This window comes from Oryctolagus cuniculus, chromosome 10 (genome assembly GCF_051225735.1).
Source record: "Oryctolagus cuniculus isolate XC-2025 breed Fujian yellow rabbit chromosome 10, ASM5122573v1, whole genome shotgun sequence".
Lineage (NCBI taxonomy): Eukaryota > Metazoa > Chordata > Mammalia > Lagomorpha > Leporidae > Oryctolagus > Oryctolagus cuniculus.
The window spans coordinates 16,871,498-16,897,417 of NC_142876.1; the positions used below are offsets into that span (position 1 = coordinate 16,871,498).

General features: G+C 47.0%; 1 protein-coding gene across 7 annotated transcripts in view; it reads left to right on the forward strand.

Moving 5' to 3' along the window:
• The window catches only part of RNF152 (ring finger protein 152), a 78,006-nt gene extending 55,621 nt beyond the window's left edge, over positions 1-22,385 (forward strand). For all 7 annotated transcript variants that reach the window (XM_089305020.1, XM_051851160.3, XM_051851162.3 and 4 more), the window contains one exon: positions 14,484-22,385. In XM_089305020.1, coding sequence (XP_089161146.1) covers positions 14,502-15,224 — 723 coding nt within the window. In that variant the 5' untranslated portion in view covers positions 14,484-14,501 and the 3' untranslated portion in view covers positions 15,225-22,385. The remainder of the gene's footprint in view (positions 1-14,483) is intronic.
• The last annotated feature ends 3,535 nt before the right edge of the window (positions 22,386-25,920 follow it).

The window sequence follows — 25,920 nt, forward strand, 5'->3', positions numbered from 1 at the left end:
CTTCATATAAATAAAATGATGCTGGAAAGTTAGTTTCCCATAGTTCCAGGTAGAAGGCAGGACGTTGGTAGAAGCCGTCAAGATCCCCTGAGTACTGGCCGTCCACTCATCCTTACTGTGTTTCCCCAGAGCCACACCATCCCTGCCCCCAAGTGCTACCTCCATCATCTGGCTCAGTGAGAAACCTGAGGCTCTTTGCCTGTTAAACAAAAACGTACTCAGTTGTACTTGTTGAAGCCCAGTAAGGAAGACTTGCTGGGGACCATCAGTCAAGATATAGGCATAGGGACCACTGCAAGGGGTCTTACCATGTGGGAGAGAGATCGTGTTTAGCTCCAATTACAGCCTGGGCACATGGGAATTTTATACCCAAGGAGGAGGGTGGAAAGTTGCCAAGAGAAAACATCAAGGATCTGGAATGTTCTGGCTCAACCAGATTCTTGCTGAAGACAGGCCAAGGTGATCAGACTTGAGGGTGGGGGACCTGCTCAGGTATCAAGGGTGTTCAGATATTGAGGTGGGGCCTCTTGCTGAGTTGACTTGGCAAAGTTCTTTGCTAAAACTGGATTTTACAAGGAAGAGCACAGATGAGCCTAGCAGAAGACTCAGGGTTGACTGAAGTTTGGCTAAGCCAAGAGTCTTCGTCATCCACATTGCAACACTGCTCTGCCGTCCCTCTGCTGCCAGCCAGTCCCCGAGCCCTCTTGATCTGCTCTGCTTCTTCCCATCTCCTGCTGCCCACACCCTCATCCCAGCCCTCCCCGTCTCTCTCCTTGGGTTGAGCTCCTGCCAATTCATGTCCCCACTCTACTGCCAGAGGAGCTTTAAAAAGGCAACGCACAATTGAGTATTACTCAGACATAGGAAGGAAGGACACTGTCAGGAGACATGGGTGGACCTTAGGCATGCTTAGGGAAGTAAGTCAGGCAGATCTTAGGACAATGATGAAAGCCTGGGCATGGTAGCACAGTGGGTGATGCCGCTGCTGGAGACGCCTGCATCCCATCTCGGGGTGCCTGGTTTGCTCCTCCCTGATTCCCATCAACTTCTTCTTCTTCTTCTTCTTCTTCTTTTTTTTTTTTTTTTTTTTTTTTTTTGATAGGCAGAGTGGACAGTGAGAGAGACAGAGAGAAAGGTCTTCCTTTGCCGTTGGTTCACCCTCCAACGGCCGCCGCAGCCGGCGCGCTGCGGCTGGCGCACCGTGCTGATCTGAAGGCAGGAGCCAGGTGCTTCTCCTGGTCTCCCATGGGGTGCAGGGCCCAAGCACTTGGGCCATCCTCTACTCATTCCTGGGCCATAGCAGAGAGCTGGCCTGGAAGGGGGGCAACTGGGACAGAATCCGGCGACCCGACTGGGACTAGAACCCAGTGTGCCGGCTCCGCTAGGTGGAGGATTAGCCTAGTGAGCCACGGCGCCGGCCTCAACTTCCTCTTAATGCACTTGTGAGGCAGTGGGTGATGGCCCAAGTATTTAGGTCCCTGCCACCTGCATGGGAGCCCTGAAGGAGTTCCTGACTGCTGACTTTGGCGTGACCTACCCTTGGCTGTTGAGGGCATTTGAGGAGTGAACCAGTCGATGTGAGACCACCCCGCCCCCCAACCCCCAGCATGTCCATCACTCTGTCTTTCGAATGAATAAGTAAATCTTTAAAAAATATATGTTGTATGATTCCACTCCTGAGCTACCTAGAATAGACAGATTCAAAGACACAAAGTGGAGCAGAGGTTGCCAGGGGCTGGGAGGTGGGGGAGATAAGGAATTATTATTGAGTGGGTACAGAGTTCTGTCTGGGATGATGAAAACATTCTGGGAATGAATAGTGGTGGTGGTTACCCATTATTAATGTACTCAGGCACTGAATTGTACCAAGTGTTTAGAATTATAATAATAATATTGTCACTGTTACACTTCTCCCCTCTGGTGTCTTCATTAGCCCAAGGCCTGTAGGCTGGAATCCAAACTGCATCACGGGGAGAGTGAGACTGTTTCCTTCCTTCCCACGGAGTCTCTTCCAAGACAGAACTTGGGCTTCCTCCCTCCCCTCTCTCAGCCCTCGTTCCCCGCTTTGGGCCTTGTTTTGCACCCTGCTCCTGCTGCCATCTGGTGACCTCACCCTTCCCAGCCTGCAGGCAAAGCTGCTCTGTTCCCTGGGGTGGGAAGGGGAAGGAGGAAGTGCCACTGGGTCCTGGGGCCCAGCCCCATCCTCCAGTCCTGCTTTCCAGGAATACAGCAAGGTCAGCCTTAGCCCCTGTCTGTTCTTATGCCTCCTCCTTCACTGGGCTGTGCCTTGTCAGGACTGCACAAACCCCAGCTCCCTGCTCCAGGCTGGGCCTTCAGGCTCCGCCCCTTTCCCACCTCCCCTGGTAGTACTGTCTCCAGGAGGGGCTCCCCATGGGCCCGGCACCCTTCTCATGCTTCTCAGGTCTATTTTCACCACTTGATGGGGTCGCCGCTGTGACTGCCCCCAGGTACTAGTCTCTGCTCCTAACCACTTATCTTGCTGTCTTCCCTTATCTCTGTCTCTGTTTCTTGGCACATGCCAAATCCTCATCTTTGAAGTTTAAGTGATGGCTTTTCTTGAAAACTCTCCCTTGGCTTCCCCAGCCAGAGTCAAGTTCTCCTTCTCCCAGTTCCACCTGACACCCCCATGTGCAACCCGGATCACACTGTGCGCGGTTGTTTGCACGTCTAGCATGTTTGCCCAGGTTTCCCATGGGCCTGAGCAGAGGAGGGCCCCTTATTTTTCTCTTTAGAGCTCCTCCCAAAGCCTAGAATAGTGCCTTGTACTCAGTACATATTTGAATTAGTTAATGGCAGTACTTGTTACTCGCAGGTTTCTTCTGAGAAATAGGTACATGGAGTTGAATGAAGATGTATTTCCAAAAGCATAAAAGCTACACTCCGAATAGTGTCACTTTCCCCTGCCAGAGGTGGGGAACCTTTCTTTCTGCCAAGGGCCATTGGGATATTTATGACATCATTCACGGGCCATACAAAATTATCAACGTAAAAATTAGTCGGCCATAGATTTATTGAATTTGGAGTCTGGCCTGCAGTTGCCTTGGCAGGGCCAGACCAAATGATTTTGTGGGTTTTGTACAGACCACAGGCTGGAAGTTCTCCACCCGTACACAAACCAGTACCTCATGACTTGGATTTTTAACTACACACATTGAAAGGTGGGGAGCAGTCGCCCCCAGGGCAGGAGCAGTGGGTGAACTGGGTAAGGCGCCCAAGGGACCTTTTAGAGAGGTAGAAATATCTTGACTGGTGTCGTGGTTGCAAGGGAGAGTACATTTGTCAAAATTCATTGAACTGTACGCTAAAATATGTGTATTTTATTGATAAGCCTTGCCTCGAAGTTGACTTAAAAATACATTTAAGAAAGAGCGAAGAGAAATTTTTTTGATTTATTGTTAGGTGAGGAAAGATGGATTGATGATGGATAGCATTTGGCTGTGCCACTGTCCGATATCTAGTTTCAGGGTGTGTGCCTTTTTCATTCGTTCTTACTTTTCCTAAATGGAAAATCATCCTTCATTGAGTTACTGCAGCTGGAAGTAAGAAAAAGCAGAAGTCATGAGCAGACTGACAGCTGACTCCCCGCGGTGCTTAATTTTAGTACCAGTGCCTTTAGGAATTCTTTGTAACTTCAGTTGGAGGCCTAACTCGTGCAATGAATCATCGGTATTGAGGGCAGGTAGGGAAATTGCAGCAATAAATACTCTCTGCTCAAAGAAAAGAATCTTGTGAATGGCTTTTGAATAGACTTAGCTAAAGAGATATCTGTAAACCTCACTGGGTTTTTAATTTGTCATTTGCTTTCCAGTGTTTAATATAGACTATTCTCTGGATAATTTAAAGACATTTTCAGAAATATCTGGTTTTTAATGCGTGAAAATAAATGAGACTTATTAACAATGAGGGGGGCGGTGTTGGTTGTCGTTTGGGTTGTAATTGAGCCAAGACTTTGCCTCCCTGTATCTCCTTCAAATGGCTGGAACTCTACTCATCCCCAGTCATCCGTGTTCTCAGTACTTAGAAGAACTTGTTGATGGTCAGAGTGAGCCACTGTAAGATGCCACTGTGAAAGGGCTGACATTGACCCTGCCAATTCTAGATTTGTTCTGCCACTTTGTGGCTTGCTAAACTATGCAAATGAATACAGCCACCCTGTGCAGAGTTCACACCATCAGGAGGAATTTACCAGAATGTCTTTGTGACCATCTATCCAATAAGGAGTTGCTTTTAATCTGGAGTTAGGATCAAGACCTCTGGTATCATGGTTCATTTTGTTCAAGGTCTGGATCCATGTTTTAAGTGTCATCGTGACTGGATTGAGGAACAGCTAGAAATCTGTAAAGTGTTATTTTGGCTGTTTCTGTGAGGTGTTTTCAGAGGAGGTTAGGACGTGAATCTTAGTGGATGAGGCGGGGACCCTGCCCTCAGTGTCGGTGGCACCGTTCAGCCAGTTGGGGGCTGGAGAAGGCAAGTGTAGAAAGTGATTGGCACGCTTGCCCGGGAACTGGGACGCACCTTTCTCCTCCATGGACACCGGAAGTCCAGCCTCCCCAGCCTGTGGACTCCAAGACTTAGCCCAGCAGCTTCCCTGGTTGGGAGCCTTCGGATGGACCTGAAGCTCGCTGGGGCCTGCCGCCTGCTGAGGACCTGTGTGGGCCTTCTCAGCGCATGCCTGTGCGAGCCAGTTCCCTTCCTGAACTCCCTGCCGTCCAGCTGCATACACGTCTAAGTGGTTCTGAGTCTCTAGGGAACTCCATACCGTGGGCAGGCAAACACTCGTTGCTGTTAATGTTCTCTCATAGGCTTTCTTGTTTGGAAATGATGAAATATTTTGCATTCTCCCGAGAAATATATGGACTTTAAGGGGTAAGAAGAGGACTACTGGGAAATGATGTGGATCTGGTTTGCTTCAGATTACCCACCTACTTAGGGACAGAATTGGAGCGAAAATCCTTTTCTCTCAATGCCTACTAATAATGCTTGGTAGATAGTCAAATAAGCAAAAACCAGTGGTTCTCAACCTCAGGGAAGTATTGAAATGTGGCTTTAATTCCTTAAATAAAAAAGTCTTGATTCCTATACACTTCTGATTTTAAATATGCATCACCAAAATGTATATGGGTCAGATTCATTCTTCTCCTGTGAACTTGATTTAAGTGAAGGCTGAGGACCACCCCCGGTGGTGGTGACTACTTGATTGGTTGTATTTCAAGACCATAAAGTTGGTATGCGCCGCAGCACCATTTCTTGGTGCAGTGTGTCCTTGAATCCACAGTGCACACAGGCAGGTATGGCACCTAGAGCTTGTCGGGCCTGTCCTTGTCCCTGTGGACAGTGCTGGCAGGGCCAGCCCTTAGTTGTGTGGTGAGTTTCTGGGTGTGACCTTGGCATTCTGGATGGTTTGCTGCTTTCTTCCTGCTCACCCCCTGTTGCCCTCCCTGGCCCACCATTCCTGCCCCATCTCCCTAGGCCTGCAGCACCATCAGCACCCCCCACCTTACTCTCCTTGGTCATTCACGACATTGAATGGTGGTTTTCCCGGCAGCCCAGGGTGTTTGGGGGAGGAAATGGCACAGATGTTAGAGCGTCGGCCTATGGGTTTCTCAGCTGGGATTTCTCAGGGTCCTGGGATCCACTGCCCTGTTGCATTAAAGCAGCAGCAGTTACACCAATTGGACTGCACGTGTAAGCAGCAGGTTTACCACCGAAAGGTTGCTCTCTGCTACCAGAGAAGCGAATGTCGGTGACTTACCTGTCATAGGCCGTTCCCATTCCTGGAGTGTTTGCCAGGATTCAGTATAGCCAAGTGCTCTTACCAGCTGAAATATGAGATGAAATGGAGTTGTAACTATGTTGTTTAATCTCATTTCACGTGTTTATATTTTCTTGAAGAATTAAGTCGATGACTTATATCAGAAAGTCATACTATTGCAGTAGAAAAATAGTACTGTGGCTGGTTTAATCTTTTTTTTTTTTTTTTTTTTTTGAGGTTTTCCTCAACACAACCGTTGAATCTAAGGTTCTCACAAAGATGATGAAGTGGAACAATTTAGGAGCAGTCAGGTGTAATCAGTGTCAGACCATTGCCAGTTTTATGGAGTGGCTTTATAATTAATTAATCCACTGTCACAGAATGTATGAAGATTGTTGTAAGTATAGACAGAGTTAAACTATCTGGATTAGTTATTTCATCAGCTCTCTAATCCTCAGGCTCATGTGCCTAGACTTCTAACAACAACTGAAATTATTAAAGTTCAATGTTGGAGACTCACCAATTGGCACATTTTACCTCTTGAACACTTTTATAAAGATGCATGCTTATTGGTTAAAATTGTTTATTTTATGAAATACATCTCCATTGTAAAGTACTTTCAGAGCCCTAGAAAAACAAAGGACACACAGAAACGACACATACACATCCCCTTTGGTTTATTTATCTATTGTACAATTGCTAGTATTTATGTAACTAAGTACTATTTTATAAAGCTTTGTTTGAAATTAAATTCTGTCTTATAAGCCATAATTTTTTGTGAGCATGCCCTTCCTTGGCCACTATTCCTCTTTTTGTGGTCTGTTTTTCCTCTTTGAGCTTTACTTTAGGTACTTTTACAATAAATTGTAGTGACATTTAAAAATTGTTCCAATATATTTCAGCGTATTCTTGTTCTTACGCATTCTACCAAAGTACTCTTTCCTTTTAAAATTTAATGAGTATTTTATTTGAGCATCACATCTTGCTCTTCCTGTAAGCAAAACGATGCCAAGCACGGCTTCCTGAAGAAATCGTCAGTTCGTGTTGACGTATAACACACGTGACAAAGAGCTCAGAGTCTCTGTCCGGCCTCTGTAGACCTAGCTCCATCCCCCCCCCCCCTTTCTTCGGTAGTTGACTGCGTCTTTGACTTTATGATGAAAGGAGGGAAGAATGATTCATCATTAGCTTCAGTCCACAGCCTCATAAATTTTCTTCTCTTTACCTAACTAATCATCATCATTGCTAATTATGCCCCAGAAAATAAACTGGAATGCAGTACAGGCTGGCTTAATACAGAACCAATCAATGTGTAAATCAGAGGGGCTGCGGTCAAAATGGTTTAAGTGGCTGAGCGTTGAAAATAGAAACTGTTTTCCACTTCTGCTTTTGTGTTCAACTGGTATTATAAGACCTAGGACTTATTTGTATGGAGTTGGAAATTGAGAAGTGTAATCTAATTTTAAGGGAGCTTAACACAAATTAAGTGAACATTACTTGGAACATAAATTCATGAATAAAATTGCATGTTGGTTTTGTTGGAAAATGATGATGTGGCAGGTTTGGGGCGAGGCCAAGAACACTTGGATTCTCTTCCTGAGCTATTCAAAATGGCAGCTCCTTGTTAGCCAGGAAGCGCCTCTGGATAGACCACACTCAGCGGCGGACTGGGTGGAGAGGAAGGAGAGAACTAGCACTCTCCGAGACCTTTCACTCTAAGGCAGAGCATTTAAGCTTACTTGATCTTCAACTACAATTCCACCATCACTGCTTGACCAGTAAGGAAACAGGCTCAGAGATGTTAAGCGACAGAGCCAGATTCTTCAAAGGCAAAGCCTCTATTCTACTTCCCACATGGTTTCATAGAAGGTAAGGAAAATAATATGGAAGGAAGCCATATTCGTAAATAATAATAAGTAAATTGCTGGTCACTGTTTTTGGCTGGCGCCGCGGCTCAATAGGCTAATCCTCCGCCTGCGGTCCTGGTCGGGGCACCGGATTCTGTCCTGGTTGCCCCTCTTCCAGTCCAGCTCTCTGCTGTGGCCCAGGAGTGCAGTGGAGGATGGCCCAAGTGTGCTTGGGCCCTGCACCCCATGGGAGACCAGGAGAAGCACCTGGCTCCTGCCTTCGATCAGCGCGGTGCGCCGGCCGCAGCACGCCGGCCACGGCGGCCATTGGAGGGTGAACCAACGGCAAAGGAAGACCTTTCTCTCTGTCTCTCTCTCTCTTACTGTCTACTCTGCCTGTCAAAAAAAAAAAAAAAAAAAAAAAAAAAAAAAAAAAAGTAAATTGCTGGTCACTGTTTTCAAGCATAGTTTTCTTTTAAAAAAAATTATTTGAAAGGCAGAGAGGCAGAAACAGAGAACTCTTTCATCTCCTTGTTCACTCCCCAAATGCCCACAATAACTCAATAACTGGGGCTAGGCCAGGTCAAAGCCAGAAGCCCAGTACTCAATCCAGGTCTTACACATGGGTGGCAGAGATCCAACTACTTTAGCCAGCACCTGCTGCCTCCCAGGGTGTGCATAGACAGGAAGCTGGAATCAGAAGTGGAGCCAGGACTCAACGCTGGCAGTCTGCTAGATGTGGGATGGAGACTGCGTCCAGAGTCTACTCCCGTGGTCATTGTTTTAATACTGCTATCATGAAACATTTTTGTCTCCAACTGCATTTGCCTTGAGTGTCATTGTCCTGGGCCTCATTGTTAAGGAAAGATCTCTTCAAATTCATAAAATTGCAGGAATCTGTAACATTTTTTGTACTTCTTCCCAGTTTTGTTATTTCTGCCACCATAGCTCAAAGTCATCAGTCCTTCCTCACTGGCACAGCCACATCTCCCTAGAGTCTATGATGTTAAGGGCTGATCAATGTTGTTAAAAGACAGAGTTACAACAAATCTTGTTTTGTAGATCGTAATTGGCTTTTATCTGGGTTTCCACAATCAGACAGCAGTCTGGATCAAAGGTGGTTCCGAATGCTGTGCCCTAGCCCATGTGCAGGTTATATTTATAGAGAAAAGAAGTGACATAACAGAAGAGAGGTACAAGGACAGCTGGATTGGCTGTAGCTGGGCTGTTGCCTTATTTGAACTTGGTTTGAGCAGTTGACCTCCTGTGATTGGCTGAGACTCCGCTATATGTTACAAAGGCATATTCCTAAGTGAGGCTTTCAGTTTGTTTACATACTAAGTTAGGTTGCAGTTTGTTATGTAAGAACTCCTAGGGAGGCTCCCTCAGGCCAAATTGTAGTTTGATTTAATACTGTCAGTGGGTTTTAACATAAGGACAGATGAGTGGGAGATTCACCAACAAATCTTCATTGCCTTGGGTTTAAAATTAGAAGAATTCTACCCTATCCTCTAACACACTGGGGATTTCTGATTCCATTATAAATTCCGCTGCAGCAAAGCGTGCATTTTCCCCTGTCCAAGCTCTGCACATGAACTGCTGGTTGTACCTGTGGCTGGTGGTCACCCTATTGGATAGCACAGACCAGATTATCTGGCTTTGAGCAACTTAACTTGCCTCATCTGTCTCACCTGCCCAAATTTCTGTGTTCTAAAAATAAAAGAGGTGTTCTTTGAGTGTGCCACCCTACTTCTTGATGTCACACCAATTATCAAGTCCCCGTTATACCCCTGGTCCTCTGCTGAACCCCCTCTAGAAAGTGCTGGCGACCTCCTAGGTACCAAGATCTTTCCTCAATGTCTGTTACCCACAGCTTTGTGCTGCTTAGAACACTTCTGTCTGGAGGCCTTGTTACTTAGGCGGGTCTCTTCCTGCTTATGCCCCTGAAGGTCTCTCTCTCTTTTAAAGATTTATTTATTTATTTGAAAGGCAGAGTTACAGAGAGGCAGAGAGAGAGATAGGTAGGTCTTCCATCTGATGGTGCACTCCCCAGTTGGCCACAACGACCAGAGTTGAGCTGATCTGGAACCAGGAGCTTCTTCTGGGTCTCCCATGTGGGTGCAGGGGCCCAAGAACCTGGGCCATCTTCTACTGCTTTCCCAGGCCACAGCAGAGAGCTGGATTGGAAGTGGAGCACCGGGACTGGAACCGCTGTGCCGCAGCACCAGCCCCACTCTCTGCTCTCTTGTGTGTGTCTGTTGCTGATGTCTCCTCTGAGTGGATGCTGCCTGATCTCTTTTAACTTCCCTCTTGACTTTTCTCTGTCAGGCCCCCTTTTCAGCTTCTTTTGTGGTCTTCATTGTCCCCTGAGTAAGTTGTGTATCCTCCCAGCACCTTCATGGGGGTTGGCCGAAACAGAAGTCATTGTGCTTCTTCCTTTCTGTGGTTTTGATTTCTCCTGAGCCGTTTCCACTTCCTCCCCTCCTGGCCTCCTTGTGATACACTGAACCTACTCTGTCACTGCATCTCCGCCTCCTGCTTCCATCAGCTGCTCGGTTCCTCCTCCCAGTCTGCCGGGACTCAATCTTTCTCCAAACCCCTGGGCCTGGTGCTCCAGGCTGTGTGTGGTCCACGTGTGCCTGACTCAGCTCCTTTGTCCCCTCTGTGGGCTGGGGCGAATGCTTTAAAGGGTCTCTTGAAAATTTGATCTCTGTAAAAGACATCTGTGTCAAACACCTTAAACGGAAGAGCTAAAACTATGGAGCTCCTAGAGAACACTTCTAAGTTATCCTGGGATTATGCGAAAAAATCCTCTAGCCAATCAATGTCACAGCTGGAACGGAGCAGTAATGCTGGGGCTGGTGCTACGGCGTAGCTGTAAAGCCGCCGTCTGCAGTGCCAGTATCCGATCCAGCTCTCTGCTATGGCCTGGGAAAGCAGTAGATGGCCCAAGTCCTTGGGCCCCTACACCCACGTGGAAGACCTGGAAGAAGCTCCTGGCTCCTGGCTTCAGATCGGCCCAGCTCTAGCCATTGTGGCCATCTGGGGAGTGAACCAGCGGATGGAAGACTCTCTCTCTCTCTCTCTGCCTTTGCCTCCCTGTAACTCTGCCTTTCAAATAAATAAACAAATCTAAAAAAAAAGAGAGAGAGAGAGCAGTAATTCTGTGATTGTTGTCGTCCTTTGCTGATGTCTTTTTTTTTTTTTTCTAAGATTTATTTATTTGAAAGGCAGAGAGAGAGAGAGGTCTTCCATCCACTGGTTCACTTCCCAAATGGCTGCAATGGCTGGAGCTGAGCTGATCCAAAGCCATGAGCTTCTTCCGGGTCTGCCACATGTGCACAGGGACTTGGGCCATCCTCTGTGCTTTCCTAGGCCATCACAGAGAGCTGGATCTGAAGTGGAGCAGCCAGGACTCAAACTGGCACCCATATGGGATGCTAGCACTGCAGGCGGCAGCTTTACCCGCCATGCCACAGTGCCAGCCCCTGCTGATGTCTTAACCTAAAGACAGCCTGTCCTCTGATTGTACACGTCTGCATCCATGGCTTACATGTCCTCGTGCGGATTTTCTGCTCAGCTGTCCCTGATGGTGCCAGCTCCTTTGTGGTACTTTGTGTTTACAATCCCAGCTCTCACCTCTAGTCTGGGATGGTCTTACAGAAAGTGGCAAGGTTAGTTACCAGGGACAGAAGTACATACATACCACAGTGCTTGACACATGCCAGATGTTCAATGAGAATGTGAATGAATAAGTGAATGAAAGAGAAAAATAAATTCATTTGTTCATTCTTACCTAAGCTTCAGTTAGTTCATGGGCAGTCTATGGCTCTAACTCAGCGCCCAGCACTGTGCTTGTATACAATAGATACTCAGATATGTTTTTGGATTAGTAAGTGGATTATATATTTTATTCTAATATGAACTTTCTGAACGCTATGTTGGTATGTTTTACTTTAAATAATGTAGGTGCTCTTAACGCAGCTAGATATTTTAGGATACTCTTTTGATTGTCCACTGTCTTTTCCCCTTTAAACTAGCCTGCTTTTCCCCCTGCATTCTTAATTTTAACACATTTCATGTATTGGGAGCTTGTTTTCTTTCACAAAGGATTTTAGAAAGAAAAGAGAAAAACCATGTAAGAGCTTTTCTGCTAGGGGCTCCTGCTGCCTCTGGGTGTAGGTGGGATTCTGGGACTAACAGTTGTTCTTACAATAGAGGTTGAATAGTTCTTTCCAGAATCATTGTGACTCCATTCGAAGACACATAATTTGGATGCTTTCAGTGGGAAACAGAATTGGGAAGCCTTTGTTGGAACCACACTGGAGCACTGGGGGTGTGAGGGTGGGGCCCCTAAATTTCAGTTGAGTTGCACTAAGTCTCTCTCCAAACCTCCCTGCCAGGAGGTTAGCACATTCTTCTCTTGGGCAGGGGTATGCCTGCCAATCTTCCCCTGACAGTCTTTCACTATTGTTAGTTGATGACAAGGAGTGAATTGGTGGTATTTGCTTTTAGTTCTATTACTCGGTGCAAAATGAAATAGAAATGAAATTGAAAGAACTGACTGGGAAAGTATTAGTGATATCATTGTGATTAGCATGTCTTTGTGATCCCTGCACAGCTCCTGGCTGCTTCCAGTTTTGTGATTGTTTTTTTGGGTTTTGTGTTTTGTTCCGTTTTTATCTCTTTAATTGATCAGAAATATTTGGGTTCAAATGATGTGGTAGAAATGCTAAAAAGAGATCTTCATGCTTCTTTCTGTGGCCATATTTTAATTATTTTAATGGGAAAGCCAGGATCAGTTTTGTTTGTTTGTTTTTTAAAGATTTGTTTATTTATTTGAAGGCAGAGTTACAGAGAGACAGAGAGAGAGAGAGAGAGAGTCTTCCATCTGCTGGTTCGCTCCCCAGATGGCTGCAACAGCCAGAGCTGCGCCAGTCTAAAGCCAGAAGCCAACAGCTTCCTCCGGGTCTCCCATGTGGGTGTGATATCAGAAATGACCCCCTAAAGTCTATACAAAAATGTGGCCCTTAACCGGGTGTGCAGTGGAGGATGGCCCAAGTGCTTGGGCCCTGCACCCCATGGGAGACCAGGATAAGCACCTGGCTCCTGGCTTCGGATCGGCATGGTGCGCCGGCCGCAATGTGCCGGCCGCGGTGGCCATTGGAGGGTGAACCAACAGCAAAAGGAAGACCTTTCTCTCTGTCTCTCTCTCTCTCACTATCCACTCTGCCTGTCAAAAAAAAAAAAAAAAAAAAAAAATGTGGCCCTTAAAATTCCCCAGTAGCGCCATCTGGGCTGCCACATGTTACCAGAATTTGGGGTGCCATATGATATCACCATATGCTTATTAATAAATCCCCAATATTAATAAGCCCGGGAGGGTTCTTGCCTAATATTTAGAGAATTCTAAATACCGGCACAGATAAACAAGGCAGCATGGTACATTTTAAGCCTTTATTTAGTGAGAAAGATGCATAGAAGAGTGAGAGCTTTATCTGAGAGAGAGAGAGAGAGAGAGAGAGGTAAATCTGGGTTAATACCGAGCACCAGGAACCAGCCACATGGAGGAGCATCTAGGCCAGGAAGCCTAGGGCAGGTGGCCTGAAGGTCATACGCCCTGGAGGCACAGGGCTACAGCAAGCCCCCTCCTGGCAAGAGACCAGGGAAAGAAGAGAAGGCCTGGGACACACAGTGTCCCAGGCTTTTAACCCACTTCCAAAGGGGAGTGGTTAATTAACCTGATTGCCTGGTTGGGCACTCAGGTGTAGCCAGGTAGGGACATGAGGTCACAAAGGAGCGTGGCGAGGCCGGCGCCGCAGCTCAATAGGCTAATCCTCCGCCTGCGGTGCTGGCACACCGGGTTCTAGTCCCGCTCAGGGCGCCGGATTCTGTCCCGGTTGCTCCTCTTCCAGTCCAGCTCTCTGCTGTGGCCCGGGAAGGCAGTGGAGGATGGCCCAAGTGGTTGGGCCCTGCACCTGCTGGGAGACCAGGAGAAGCACCTGGCTCCTGCCTTCGGATCAGCACAGTGCGCTGGCCGCAGCGTGCTGGCCACGGCGGCCATTGGGGGGTGAACCAATGGAAAAGGAAGACCTTTCTCTCTGTCTCTCTCTCTCACTGACCACTTGGCCTATCAAAAAATAAATAAATAAATAAATAAATAAAGGCAAAGGGGCGTGGCAAATGCGTGGTCTTCCAGTTCACAAACCTAATCGATTTTAGCCTGTATGCCTGCCTACTTCAGGTGCAGGGGACCAAAGACTTGGGCCATCTTCTACTGCTTTCCTAGGCCATAGAGCTGGATTGGAAGAGGAGCAGCTGGGACTCGAACTGATGCCCAAATGGAATGCTGGCACTGCAGGCGGTGACTTTACCCGCTATGCCACAGCGCCGGCCCCAAAAGCCAGGATCCTAACCCCTGTGAAATAAGCGAGTTAGCTGCATGAAGCCCCTGGGTTTGTGAAGTTGTCTAAATCTGGCAATAAATACTTAGCAGAGGGAAAAGCAGAGTCAGGACAAGGTCAAGTGGATCCAAGGAACGAACTTTACTTCTAGGAGATGCCACAAGCTTCCTGAAGCAAGGGGGCTTCCCCAGCGTACTGTAGAAGGACACCCTAGCATCCTCTGAGATGGACAGTGGCATCATGGGGGTTTTCATCTCCGTGGAAAAGAGCCACGTGTGCCCCTGCCAAGTCCTCCCGGCGACCCGCCTGCACCTCCGCTGGCCTTACGGGAATCCTGAGCGGGAAAGTTTGGGGTTTGGCCCAGAGTGCAGACTTCAGAGCCCCGGGGTAAACCCCTTACCTTGGTTCACGCCTGAGCTCCTTTGCCATCATTAACTCTGCGCGTTCTGTCTCCCTCAGCAATGAACACACCTGCGCATGCTGGCTGCCTGTGAGCTCCCTGGCCACCTCGCCGGGCACTGGGACGACGCAGGGCGGTGGCCTCTGAGACCCAGCTCCTTTCTGTGCGCGGGGCGCTGTCTGCCGGCCATGGAGACGCTGTCGCAGGACTCCTTGCTGGAATGTCAGATCTGCTTCAACTACTACAGCCCGCGGCGGCGGCCCAAGCTGCTGGACTGCAAGCACACGTGCTGCTCGGTGTGCCTCCAGCAGATGAGGACGAGCCAGAAGGATGTGAGGTGCCCCTGGTGCCGGGGCATCACCAAGCTGCCCCCGGGCTTCTCCGTGTCGCAGCTCCCCGATGACCCCGAGGTGCTGGCCGTCATCGCCATCCCGCACACTTCGGAGCACACCCCGGTCTTCATCAAACTTCCCAGCAATGGGTGCTACATGCTGCCGCTGCCCATCTCCAAGGAGCGCGCTCTGCTGCCCGGAGACATGGGCTGCCGCCTGCTGCCCGGCGGCCAGCAGAAGTCCGTCACCGTGGTGACCATCCCCGCTGAGCAGCAGCCCCTGCAGGCGGCCGCCGCCCCGGAGGCGGCCGAGGAGGAGCCGGACCGGCGGGGCGTGGTGAAGAGCTCCACGTGGTCGGGAGTGTGCACTGTCATCCTGGTGGCCTGCGTCCTGGTCTTCCTCCTGGGCATCGTACTGCACAACATGTCTTGTATTTCTAAGCGCTTCACCGTGATCTCCTGCGGCTGAAGGGCGGCTCTGGTGGGTGCCGACTTCGGGGTTGAGCAGGGGATGGGATCCCGTGAGAAGAGGGGGCGACACTGACCATTTGGTGCCGAGCGCTGGCCTCTGGGTTGCCACTTGATTCACCCGAACCCCGACACCGCAGCGGGCGGAAGGTGAGGTCTCTGTAGGATTCCAGGTGGATTGTTCTGAGTGTGGGTGGCGACAGCCCTGGGGACGACTGCATGCATCCTCGTAATCACGTATTAAATGGACTGTAATTTATGATTTTCAAGCTCATGTTACAAAATAGACGTATCCTACTTAGACACTAAGCGTACAATGTGGGCTTCTCTGTGTGCAGTAGATTTAAACAGAGATGCCACGTGCACAAGTAGAATTGAACCTGCGAATCCATGTAAAAACTCGGTGAAGACACAGTGCTGGCTGCTTCGCATTTTTTTTCCCCTTCTTTTTTTCCAAAGGAAAGCCAGTCTTCATTTCAGTTGCTGAGGCTTTTTATACATTTTGAATGGCACCCAAGTTGAAGCAAGTTGAACGGACCATCCTGTTTTGGAGACATATTGGAACAAGTGTCTCCACTGTGTCGTGTTTTGTCTTGTACCTTCATTTTTCTTCACTTGTAATTAGAGCTCGCTACGTGTTTATTAAACTGCAAGCCCAACAGGGGAGCAATAAACCGAGAAATCATGAGAAATGCCTCATCCCACAGGAAACCTGGATGCCGATTTTTCTCAAGCCATCTCACGAAACCAGAATTTAAAATGTAAATATTGCGCATCTGTGTGTGTGTGTGTGTGTGTGTGTGTGATTTGATTTACCTCAGGTGTTTGCGTCTTTTCAAAAGAGTCCCGGGAGGAAGACCTTGGGTAGGAACGCGTCAGCTGTCTGGGACGAAGGCACCTCACAGGCATCACACGGGCACCTGGACCCTGCCCGTGCGGGGTCTCCTACACGTCACCTCCAGCTCTCACTTCACCTCTCATCTGTGTATTGAAGTCCTGCATTGTGTAAGGTGCAAGGGGAGAGTAACAGAGGAATCTCTCTTTTCTCCCAGTTTCGGGTGTGTTAACAGCCGTGATGGCATTTGAAAACACAGTCTGTGCTTATTTTTGGAAAGGTGTTGTTCCATGAGAGTGAAACCATTTAGAATCCCAATTTTCTCTTGTTGATGTTTGCAGGAAAAGCTTTTGTGTTTCAAGATAGGTTTTTCTTGAGAAGCAGCAAGGTAAACTCGCAATTCACATGCCCAGTGTAAGTGCACCAGTTCAGGTACCCCTACATGGATGCAGGTCTCTAGGTGCTGCTGGTTGTAAATGCGTGTGTTCAGAAATCGCTCTGGGCTTTGGAGTTCTCTTCTGATCTCCTTTTTGGAATTCGGGAATCAAGTGGTATGTGACAGGAACTGCAGTCATAAACAGATCTGTTTTAAGGTTCCATTAAATCCCTGAAAATGGTGGGGTTGTGAGGGAAATCAAGGTAAAGCAGTGGTTGGTTGTGAAAAAGCAAAGCTAGATAATAGCCCTGTAACATGGAGACGCTTTCTTTATATGCTAACTGCTCTCTTCAAACAGCCTAAAACATGCATACTAAAGTGATGGGATTAGCATCAAATAAAAAACAAATACATTGACTAGAATACAAAGCTGACACTTAATTGACATGAGAATTCTATATAAAATTATGAACTCTGATTTTTTTTTCAAATCTTTCCAATTTGTTGTAAGGCCTTTAGGAAATGTATTTGGAAGCTCAAACTAGAAATTAGGTTAAAATGCCATTTTATTGTGTAAGCTATTGGGCATTATACAACAAATAATCTAGGATTTATTTGGTATTAATAATTTAGGTATTATATTAGCTGACTACTATTCTCTCTTATATAACACAGTACACTGTTGGGTTAGTGTCAATTTCTCAAACTCTCCCAGGCTGCTGTAATGCATGTCTGACCTAATTTTTGTTTCTCTTGGAGGGGAAAAAAAAACCCAGACCCAGAAATGTTGGATTAAGAATGCTACATTTCAGATGAACTTTACTCTTGTAGTTTGAAGTCATGCTGTAATCAGATTAATTTTGTGAGTGATATCTGCATATGTTTATGTACAGTGTGATGTGACCGAGCCTGTAGAGTAGTATGTACTAGACTTCTGCTGCTAAGTAGGCTATCTGTAGATACTAATGTGTGTGCTGACACAGTGTCCTGTGTTTTCCTAGTGCAAAGCTGTAGAGTAAAAATGTCCACAGACCTTTCTGCAATTGAGCAGTGTAAAATTCAGTGGCTCTATGGTAAATTCTTAACCTTACAACTTAACAGTAACAAGCAAAATCAGAAGTTGTGTGTGTGTGTATGAAAATCTTACTGACGTAAGAGTGGATTCTTCCTGCACTTATGCAGCTGCCTGTTGGGATGTGCATTTGTGTGTGTGTGTGTGTGTGAGAGAGAGAGAGAGAGAGAGAGATCTCAACCTGCCAGGTAGAATTTTTATAGGCTTAATGACACTTTAATGTTATTTGGCATTCCATTGCTCTGGCCTCTTGGCCTTCACTCACAACATTAACAACCCAGCTACCCCATGTGACAAAAGTCCAGTGACACAAGCAGCCAGAATCCATAATGGCGCATCGATGAAAAGTCACAATCAGAAGCACTGAGCGTTAGAGCGGAGAGCGGCTTCTGGTGGCTGCGGTTTGCAAGTGAGTTCGTTGAGGCCCTCAGGGGTGGGGGACAAGAGCTTTGCATTGCACTGGCCTCTTGCTCTGTCCTAGGTCTGCTATCTCTACTGGCTACGATCCTTTTTAGGGTGACTGAATACCCTTTGCTAGCTCATCTGCTGCATTCAGGCTTTGTTTTTGTTTCTTTGTAGATTTGTATCTTCAGTTTTAGTTAACATCTACCTCTCTGGGGAACAAGAGGAGTGTCAACATTTAAAGACACCTATCAAGTCATGGGATTTGAAATTTTTAAATTGCAGAATATTGCCCTCTCCCACCCTCATCATATGTAAAGGACAATGAGTTGTGTAAATAGTAAACTATAAGCATGAATTTTCGTCTTTATTAATGATCTTGACTTAAGCAAGAGAGTGCTTACTACGTTAAGTAGAGCCAAATATGCTACCTTAAAGCGTTGACTTTGGAAACTTTTCTAGCAATGACCTGGGGCATAAGTTATGATAAGAAGGCAAATCAGTTCTCAGTTGCAGTCATACTTTATGATCAGAAAGCTTTGAGGTATTTTCTTTAAAAATGTAGTTATGTTTAATCTTGTGCTTGACTTACACAGCAAGTCCCTTGGAGGCTTAGCTTCGTGCTAGTGCAGCCCTTGGGAGCTTCTCAATCAAGTGCTGTTAAGTAGAAATTTCTGGGATCATAGAAATGGTCTAAGGCCTGTGCTGTCCCGAATGGTAGCCACTGGCCACACTGACTGGTGGGGGATTAAGATGGGGTGAGTATGACTAAGGAACTGGATTTTTAGTTTCATTTAGTCTTGAGGAACTTAGATGGCCTCATGGAGCTAGTGGCTACCATATGGCATAGTCCGGTTCTGGATAGCTAGGCATGGGAATCTGGCATCAAGGTGTTAATAGAGTAATGGGAAAGCTAAGAAAGTTTGTGGGCCAGTAACATGCAGTTGACAAAAAGAAAAAAAAAATTCCTTTCTGGGCTTAAAAAGTAGGTGATCTCAAGTATGACAGTAAAAATCCACTGATTGCTCTTTGGGATTATTACGTAGGTACTTTGAGTCAAGGAATGATCAGTGAAGTTTCAAGAGTGCTTTATTAAGCCCCTCTTTTTTGGGATCATTAGCTGCATGTGAATCTATTGTCCAAAAATAGTAGCTAGAAAGTAGCTGTAAAATGTTTGACTTGCAAACTATGCATGACCTGTACTGTGAAATTGTGTTTAGGGTCTAGTGACCAAAAAAGTAAATGTTACAGGAAAAAAAAAAAAAGCCTAATGAAATCCTTCTACACGTCTAATATCTTACCCAAACTTCATTGCTGCATTAGTAAGGTGTGAAATAAAAGAGCAAGCATGTTTTGTGGTGTTAGAGTGTTATAGTTTGCCCTTGAAGTCTGACAGCTTGTCATTGTATTTGGTGTGGGCATATGTAGCATCATTTTTCAGATGCCAGACCAAAATGTAGGTACTATTTTTAGAGGGAGATTTGACATTGTTTTAGTTTTGCTTGTTTTTTGTTTTATTTTAGTTATCACCAAAAAAACAAAAGTAAAGATTTGGTGCTTTGCCCAAAGACACCTTTTAAAAAAAAATGCCCATGAAGTTTAAAAACTTGAGGGTTATTAAAACTACTGGAATTTCTTGTTACGAGAATAAGGGAAGCTAAATATCAGACTCTTACTGACGGTGTGGTGTTTACGCCAGTCCAGTTTTTGATTGGAGACGTTCCCATCTCCTTATTTGAAAATCTATACTATGTCGAGATTGATTAGCTTGCTTTTCATTGCTTATCAAATGTAATATAAACCAAATGCATTTGCTCTGATTGAGCAGAATTGGGTTGCTTTTTTTTTTTTTCTTAGAGCTCTTCAGTGGGAAAACTGTTCTGTTTAGCTTGTCCTCAAAAATTATTTTTAAATTTTTGCCAAAATGAGAGTAGCTTTTTCTCCCTAGGAGGAAGTTTAGAGTCCGAAGTTTATTGGTGTGAGAAGAGTGATGCATGCAGAAGACTTCACTTTCTATCTTCTCTTAGCAAGATGATGCTACCCACCAGTCAGCATTTTATTTCACGCAGAGGTGTCAGTCAGTTGATCTGTCATCCTTGACCTAGATGGAGAAGCCACTCCTTGGTATTTCCATCATTCTCAGTGAAACATTGCCCACAAGGTACATTTTACCAGAACTGGAGCTCCAGAGAAGAGTGAGAGAGTCGAGACAATTCCATAACTGTGTAGAAAAGTAGCGATCTTTTCCAGTAGCCGTGATGGTTGGTTGCTAAATTCTGTTTAACATGAAACACTTTAAAAAATAAGTAGAAACTCAAACCAATGTCGTTTCTGACACATTGACTTACACACACACACACACACACACACACACTACTTAGCTATAATTAGAATTAGAAATCATGTTTGTCGTGTTTTTCATTTTGTGGGTTATGCAGCATCGAATTTGGTTGTTAATTTCCTAACAGTTGCTATGAGCAGCATAGGTTGTGTCAAACCAACTTCTACACAGCTAAACTTGTGAGACTCTGCAGATACATGGTAAGTGGCAGGTTCCACTGTATGGATTTGATTGGCAAGCCGTTGATCACTGAGGAACATGGGCAGGTGGGGTGTTTATTTTCTGTCTTCTAAATAGCTTACTTTTGGCTCTGCCCAAGGGGTTGGGGGTGCATAGCACACCACCACTCCAGAACGCGTACAATGTTGCTCGTACTGTTTCCTGCACAAGTTCCCTTGCTCAGTCTGGCCAGTGACCTTTTGTTTTTTTAGGATTCACTGCCTGGGGTATCCTATTATGTATATCTCACTTCTGATGTAGTGGTGCTTGGAAACACTCATCTCGTTAGCTGTTTTTTATTATTCTGATCCAAGATTTTTGATACTCTACATATTATGAAATTTTTAGAAGACAATCAGGAATATTGAACAGAGTTTTGAGGGACCTCTTGATCTGCAACAGCATGCTTTCTTTGTTTCTGCAGGGATGGTCTATGGCTGTCCCTGTGCTTCTAGAACATAGCTCCGAATTCAAAACCTTGGGATATGGGGCTTGTAGCCCATGTGAAAATCTTGCAATCTCTCTGCACTGGGATTGGTTTGCTCTAAGAATATGGTCTTCTTATTCTAATGGATGATCAGCTTTTAGTTGAGATTTGCTTTTGGAGAATCTAGAAGGATCCTGTTGGCTGTGACAGTGGTTAGGGATCGTAGGTTGTGAGAAGGAAAGAGATAACGGCAGACGCCTTTAAAGAGAACAAGTTGATATTGGTTGGATTTCTTTTTAAATCGTGGGAGTATCTTATATAGTAGTATGGTATGTGCTTCTGGCTTGGCTGGGAGATAACCCAACTATTAAGTGGGTAGGCCTACGGGAGAAATAGGGACAGGCCTTGGGCCTATGTCAGCAGTTAGGCAGGGGCGCCCAGAGAGAGGGAGAGAGAGAGAGAGAAATACTTTACAATGCAGGAAAATCCCTCATGAGATTATAGCTGCAAAGCAAGACAGCAGAAGCTGATGAACCAGCCAAAGAAAGCACAGGAGAAGCAGGAGTGAGTTAGTCAAGCACAATCTGTCATTCCAGTGGGGACCACCACCTTCCACCCCAGATGCAGGGAATGTGCTCAGCCGATGAGGGGTCCAAGGAGGCTCCATCCCCCATCATCTGTTCTGTGCTTTTACTCCGGGTTGTCAGGCCTCGGGTGAGTCCAGAGCCTGCTCTAGCGCTCTTTGCTGACTCAGCAGAAGCTCGGGCATCCTGGCAACTGTGGGATCCGATGCCTATTCTGGGTCTGTCCTGACTCGCGTACCTTCATATTGATGGCGAAACTAGTTCATGAATATTTTGGTTTATAACGGGTGGTTGTCATTTATTATGTATTTTTTTATTGCACCACTGGTTCATATTTGCCTCACTTGACGGGTCTAGTGTGGAAGCGTTTCAGCTGGGGGCCGTCACAGACTCCCAACCTGAGCCGTGTCGCTGCTGCCCAGGGTTCCCTCCATTCTCACAGCTCCCCTGGCGGGTTCCCTGGCCCTCCTGGTCACAAGTACTCCAGGCAGAGGCTAGATTAATGCTGCTCAGGGGCTGTTCTCTGTCCTTGACATGTTTCATTTACAATTATGTGGATTATTTATTTACGAGCTTTTCTTTTAAAGGGCCAGAAAGCCCCACAGATGAATGAGCTTCTGGGCCGTGCAGAAAATATTGTCCAAATGTTGCCAAATATTGACTTTGTCAAGGGGACATCAAGCTGCTGTTTATAAATCTGAATGTCTTAAAAGCATTCTTGCTTGCTCTCTCTGTTATCGATGGTGTCTTAGCCCATCCTGAGTTTTTCCAATGAACCCAATTTTAATATATGGTATTTTTGTATGCCAAACTGGTGTCTTGTCCTTTGTATATGTGGTAATGTTGATTTTATGACTACTGTAAAAACACATTTGCTATGATTAAAATTCATAAAATGATTTCAAACAGACTCATGTATTCCTTTTATCGCCCCTGCCTCATGAAGTTAAAAAAAAAAAAAGCTATTTGGGAATCTACTCCTCAGTTACTTTAAGAATTATCATAGGCTTGGGTAATAAAGCCACCAGGTGATCCTGAACCAAGGATGCTAAGTGGAGGTGACTGAAGTGGTTTCTCCAGGAAGCCGGTGCTCATGGCTGATGGGTAAGTCTTTGCTTTTGCAACTGGAATTTGCATGCTTTTGTGGCTCTCCCTGTGTCCTCTACTGTCCAGAAATGACGTTGCATGCCTCCTGCCCCAGGTGAAACGTGTAGGACAATGTCATGCAGCCGTTGTGTAGTCAAGAGGCAGAGGGACCTGGCCTCTTGGCCAAGGCTGGAAAAGAAAACTTTAGAACTGTTGCGTCAGTAGGCCAGAGGGCATTTGGGCAGCACCTTTTTGACCAAAAGCATCCTATCTTCCATCAGCTGGATCACCCAAAGAATTTTCATTCTGCTTAGCAGATGGCTGCATCCTAATGAAGGGGTTATCAGAGACTGGGATGTATGGGTTGTGATGTTAAATGTGCACTAGCACCCTCTGGGCAGTAAGTTTATTTAGCATGACTTAGAGTTTCTCATGCGTTTCCCTGATTGCAGAGGTGAGGGACGGGGCTGGGTAACATTTTTCCCTTGTGAGAGCCACAGGCTTGTGCTCGAACTTCTCTGTCAACCAAATGGAGGCAGAGAGGTATCAAAGTGCCTTGGCTTTTCCAGGCCGAGCTCCTCTGCCGGGAATTGGTGGTGTCTCTGGTCTTACCTGGAGACTTACTTGATGGGGGCAGGGGAGGGAGAGGGAGTCAGGAGAGTCCTCCAGGTACATGTCGCCTGGGGATACCCACACTGAAAGTCCAGGAGAGGTGCAGGGAGTCACCAGCTCAGCCTTCTCTGCGTGCAGTCCTTTCTCTCTCTCCCTCTCTCTCTCTCTCTCTCACACACACACACACACACATACTTCCTTCCAAACAGCCACATGTTCTGGACCCAAAGCCTGTCTGTCTGCCAATGCATTGTTTTCCCTGATGCTTCTGTTTCCAGTGCGAAGCCTTGCAAGAGAAACCCCATGCTGCCCCGGGCTGGGTGAATGGCAAATGCGGGGAAAGGAACTAATTCTAGAATGAAGACTGAGCCTCGGCTTCTCTTTTTGGAGGCAAATTTTGTGAAAATTTGCACAATTCTGCTTGACCCAGAAAATGCCACGGCTGTGATTGAGTCCCCACACCTGCTGCTCCTTGTGTCCCCATCTTTCTCCACACTGTCATGCTTGCTGCCTATTTGTTAGCATTTTTTTGCTGCAGTAACTGAATGTTCAGGTGTAGGAAAGTTCTTTGAGAAGTTGATGGAAAATGATGTTTGAAATAGAATGCACATTTCCATGAGTTTTTTTTTTTTTTTTTTTTTTTTGACAGGCAGAGTGGACAGTGAGAGAGAGAGACAGAGAGAAAGGTCTTCCTTTGCCGTTGGTTCACCCTCCAATGGCCGCCGCGGCCAGCGCGCTGCAGTCAGCGCACCGCGCTGATCCGATGGCAGGAGCCAGGTGCTTCTCCTGGTCTCCCATGGGGTGCAGGGCCCAAGCACTTGGGCCATCCTCCACTGCACTCCCTGGCCACAGCAGAGAGCTGGCCTGGAAGAGGGGCAACCGGGACAGAATCCGGTGCCCTGACCGGGACTAGAACCCGGTGTGCCGGCGCTGCAAGGCAGAGGATTAGCCTAGTGAGCCGCGGCGCCGGCCTTCCATGAGTTTTTGAAGTCCCCTTGTGTGTGTATCCACATATGCATGTATATGTATGCACAAACAATTCATGAACATTTTTTAAAAATTGTTCACTTGAAAGGCAGGGTTAGAGAGAGAGGGGATATATATAGAGAGAAACAGAGAGATTGCAAACACTGTTTCATTCACTAAGTGGCCACAACAACCGCTTCCCAGGCCAGGCTGATGCCAAGAGCCTGGAACTCCATCCAGGTCTGCTACGTGGGTGCTGGGCCCAAGCACTCAGGCCATCTTCCGCTGCTTTCCTAGGCACATTAGCAGGACTCTGGATCAGAAATGGAGCAGCTGGGACTCAAATCAGCACCCACATGGGATGCAGGCGTCACAGGCGGCAGCTGAACCTGCCGTGCCACAGCACCAGCACCCGTTTCATGAACTCGTGGCAGATAAAAGGATGAGGATCGTTAAAGAGATCAGAGTAGAGAAAACACTGTAGGAGTCATGAGAATAGAGGAGGAAACTCCCCTGTCCCCCAAGACAGCATGCTCACTGCGCACCAGGCACCAGGTCTGCGGACAGGAACAAGATGGAAATGGCCACTCCAGGCCGGTGCCGCGGCTCACTAGGGTAATCCTCCGCCTTGCGGCGCCGGCACACCGGGTTCTAGTCCTGGTAGGGGCGCCAGATTCTGTCCCGGTTGCCCCTCTTCCAGGCCAGCTCTCTGCTGTGGCCAGGGAGTGCAGTGGAGGATGGCCCAAGTGCTTGGGCCCTGCACCCCATGGGAGACCAGGAGAAGCACCTGGCTCCTGCCTTCGGATCAGCGCGGTGCGCTGGCTGCAGCGCGCCAGCCGTGGCGGCCATTGGAGGGTGAACCAACGGCAAGGGAAGACCTTTCTCTCTGTCTCTCTCTCTCTCACTGTCTACTCTGCCTGTCAAAAAAAAAAATTAAAAAAAAAAAAAAAGGAAATGGCCACTCCAAGCAGAGGAGAAAAAGGGGCAACTTTGCTTTGCCCTCCCAAGGTTCCATAACGAAAAGCAGATTGATGGAAGAAAAATTTAACAAATTGATTTACTGCAAGTCGTATGTGACATGGGAACTTTCAAAAAAATGAAGAACCCCCCCACCCAACCCAGGGAAATCTTGTAGTAATCAGTTGTGCAGAAGTATGAATGGAGGGTAGGCAGGTGATGAATGGGGATAAATGGAGGAACTCGGCTGGGCCTGTGTGTTCGGGTTCTTCTCGGAGTCCTGGTGGGACATGGCCCCCACCTGGCACGTGAGGGTGTTCGGACAAGGAGAGACAAGGTCAGAGGGTGCGAGGAGGTCAAAGAGATCTTCCTGCTTCTGGGTTTTCACAGTTCCCTTCAGCTTACAATAACAGCCTGCCGGGGTGCGGCTTTTGGGAGCACTGTGTTCTGAGCCGGGTCGTTCACCCAGACCTCTGGGTGTCTTTGGAAAGGCAAGCATTGACTCCAAGCAGGGTGCAAGGTGTTGGAATGCAGGGAGTGGGAAGGAGGGCTGGCTTGCTGGGAGGGTGCAGGGTTGGGCTACAGTAAAGGGGGCTTTCTGCAAGCAGCGGCTTCTAGGGTCAGAGCTGAGGGCTGCCTTGGGGTTGGTGAGGAGCGACTGTGGAAGCCTTTGAGAAGGCCGATGAGTGAAAGAAGTGTGGCCTGTGGAGACATCTGCTTGCTCTTCTGCCTTGGCCCCTGCCATTGGTACATCCGTCTGCTGCACTTGACATTTCCCTGTGATCCCCGCCCCCTCACCCCAGTGTGCCCTGAGATCCCA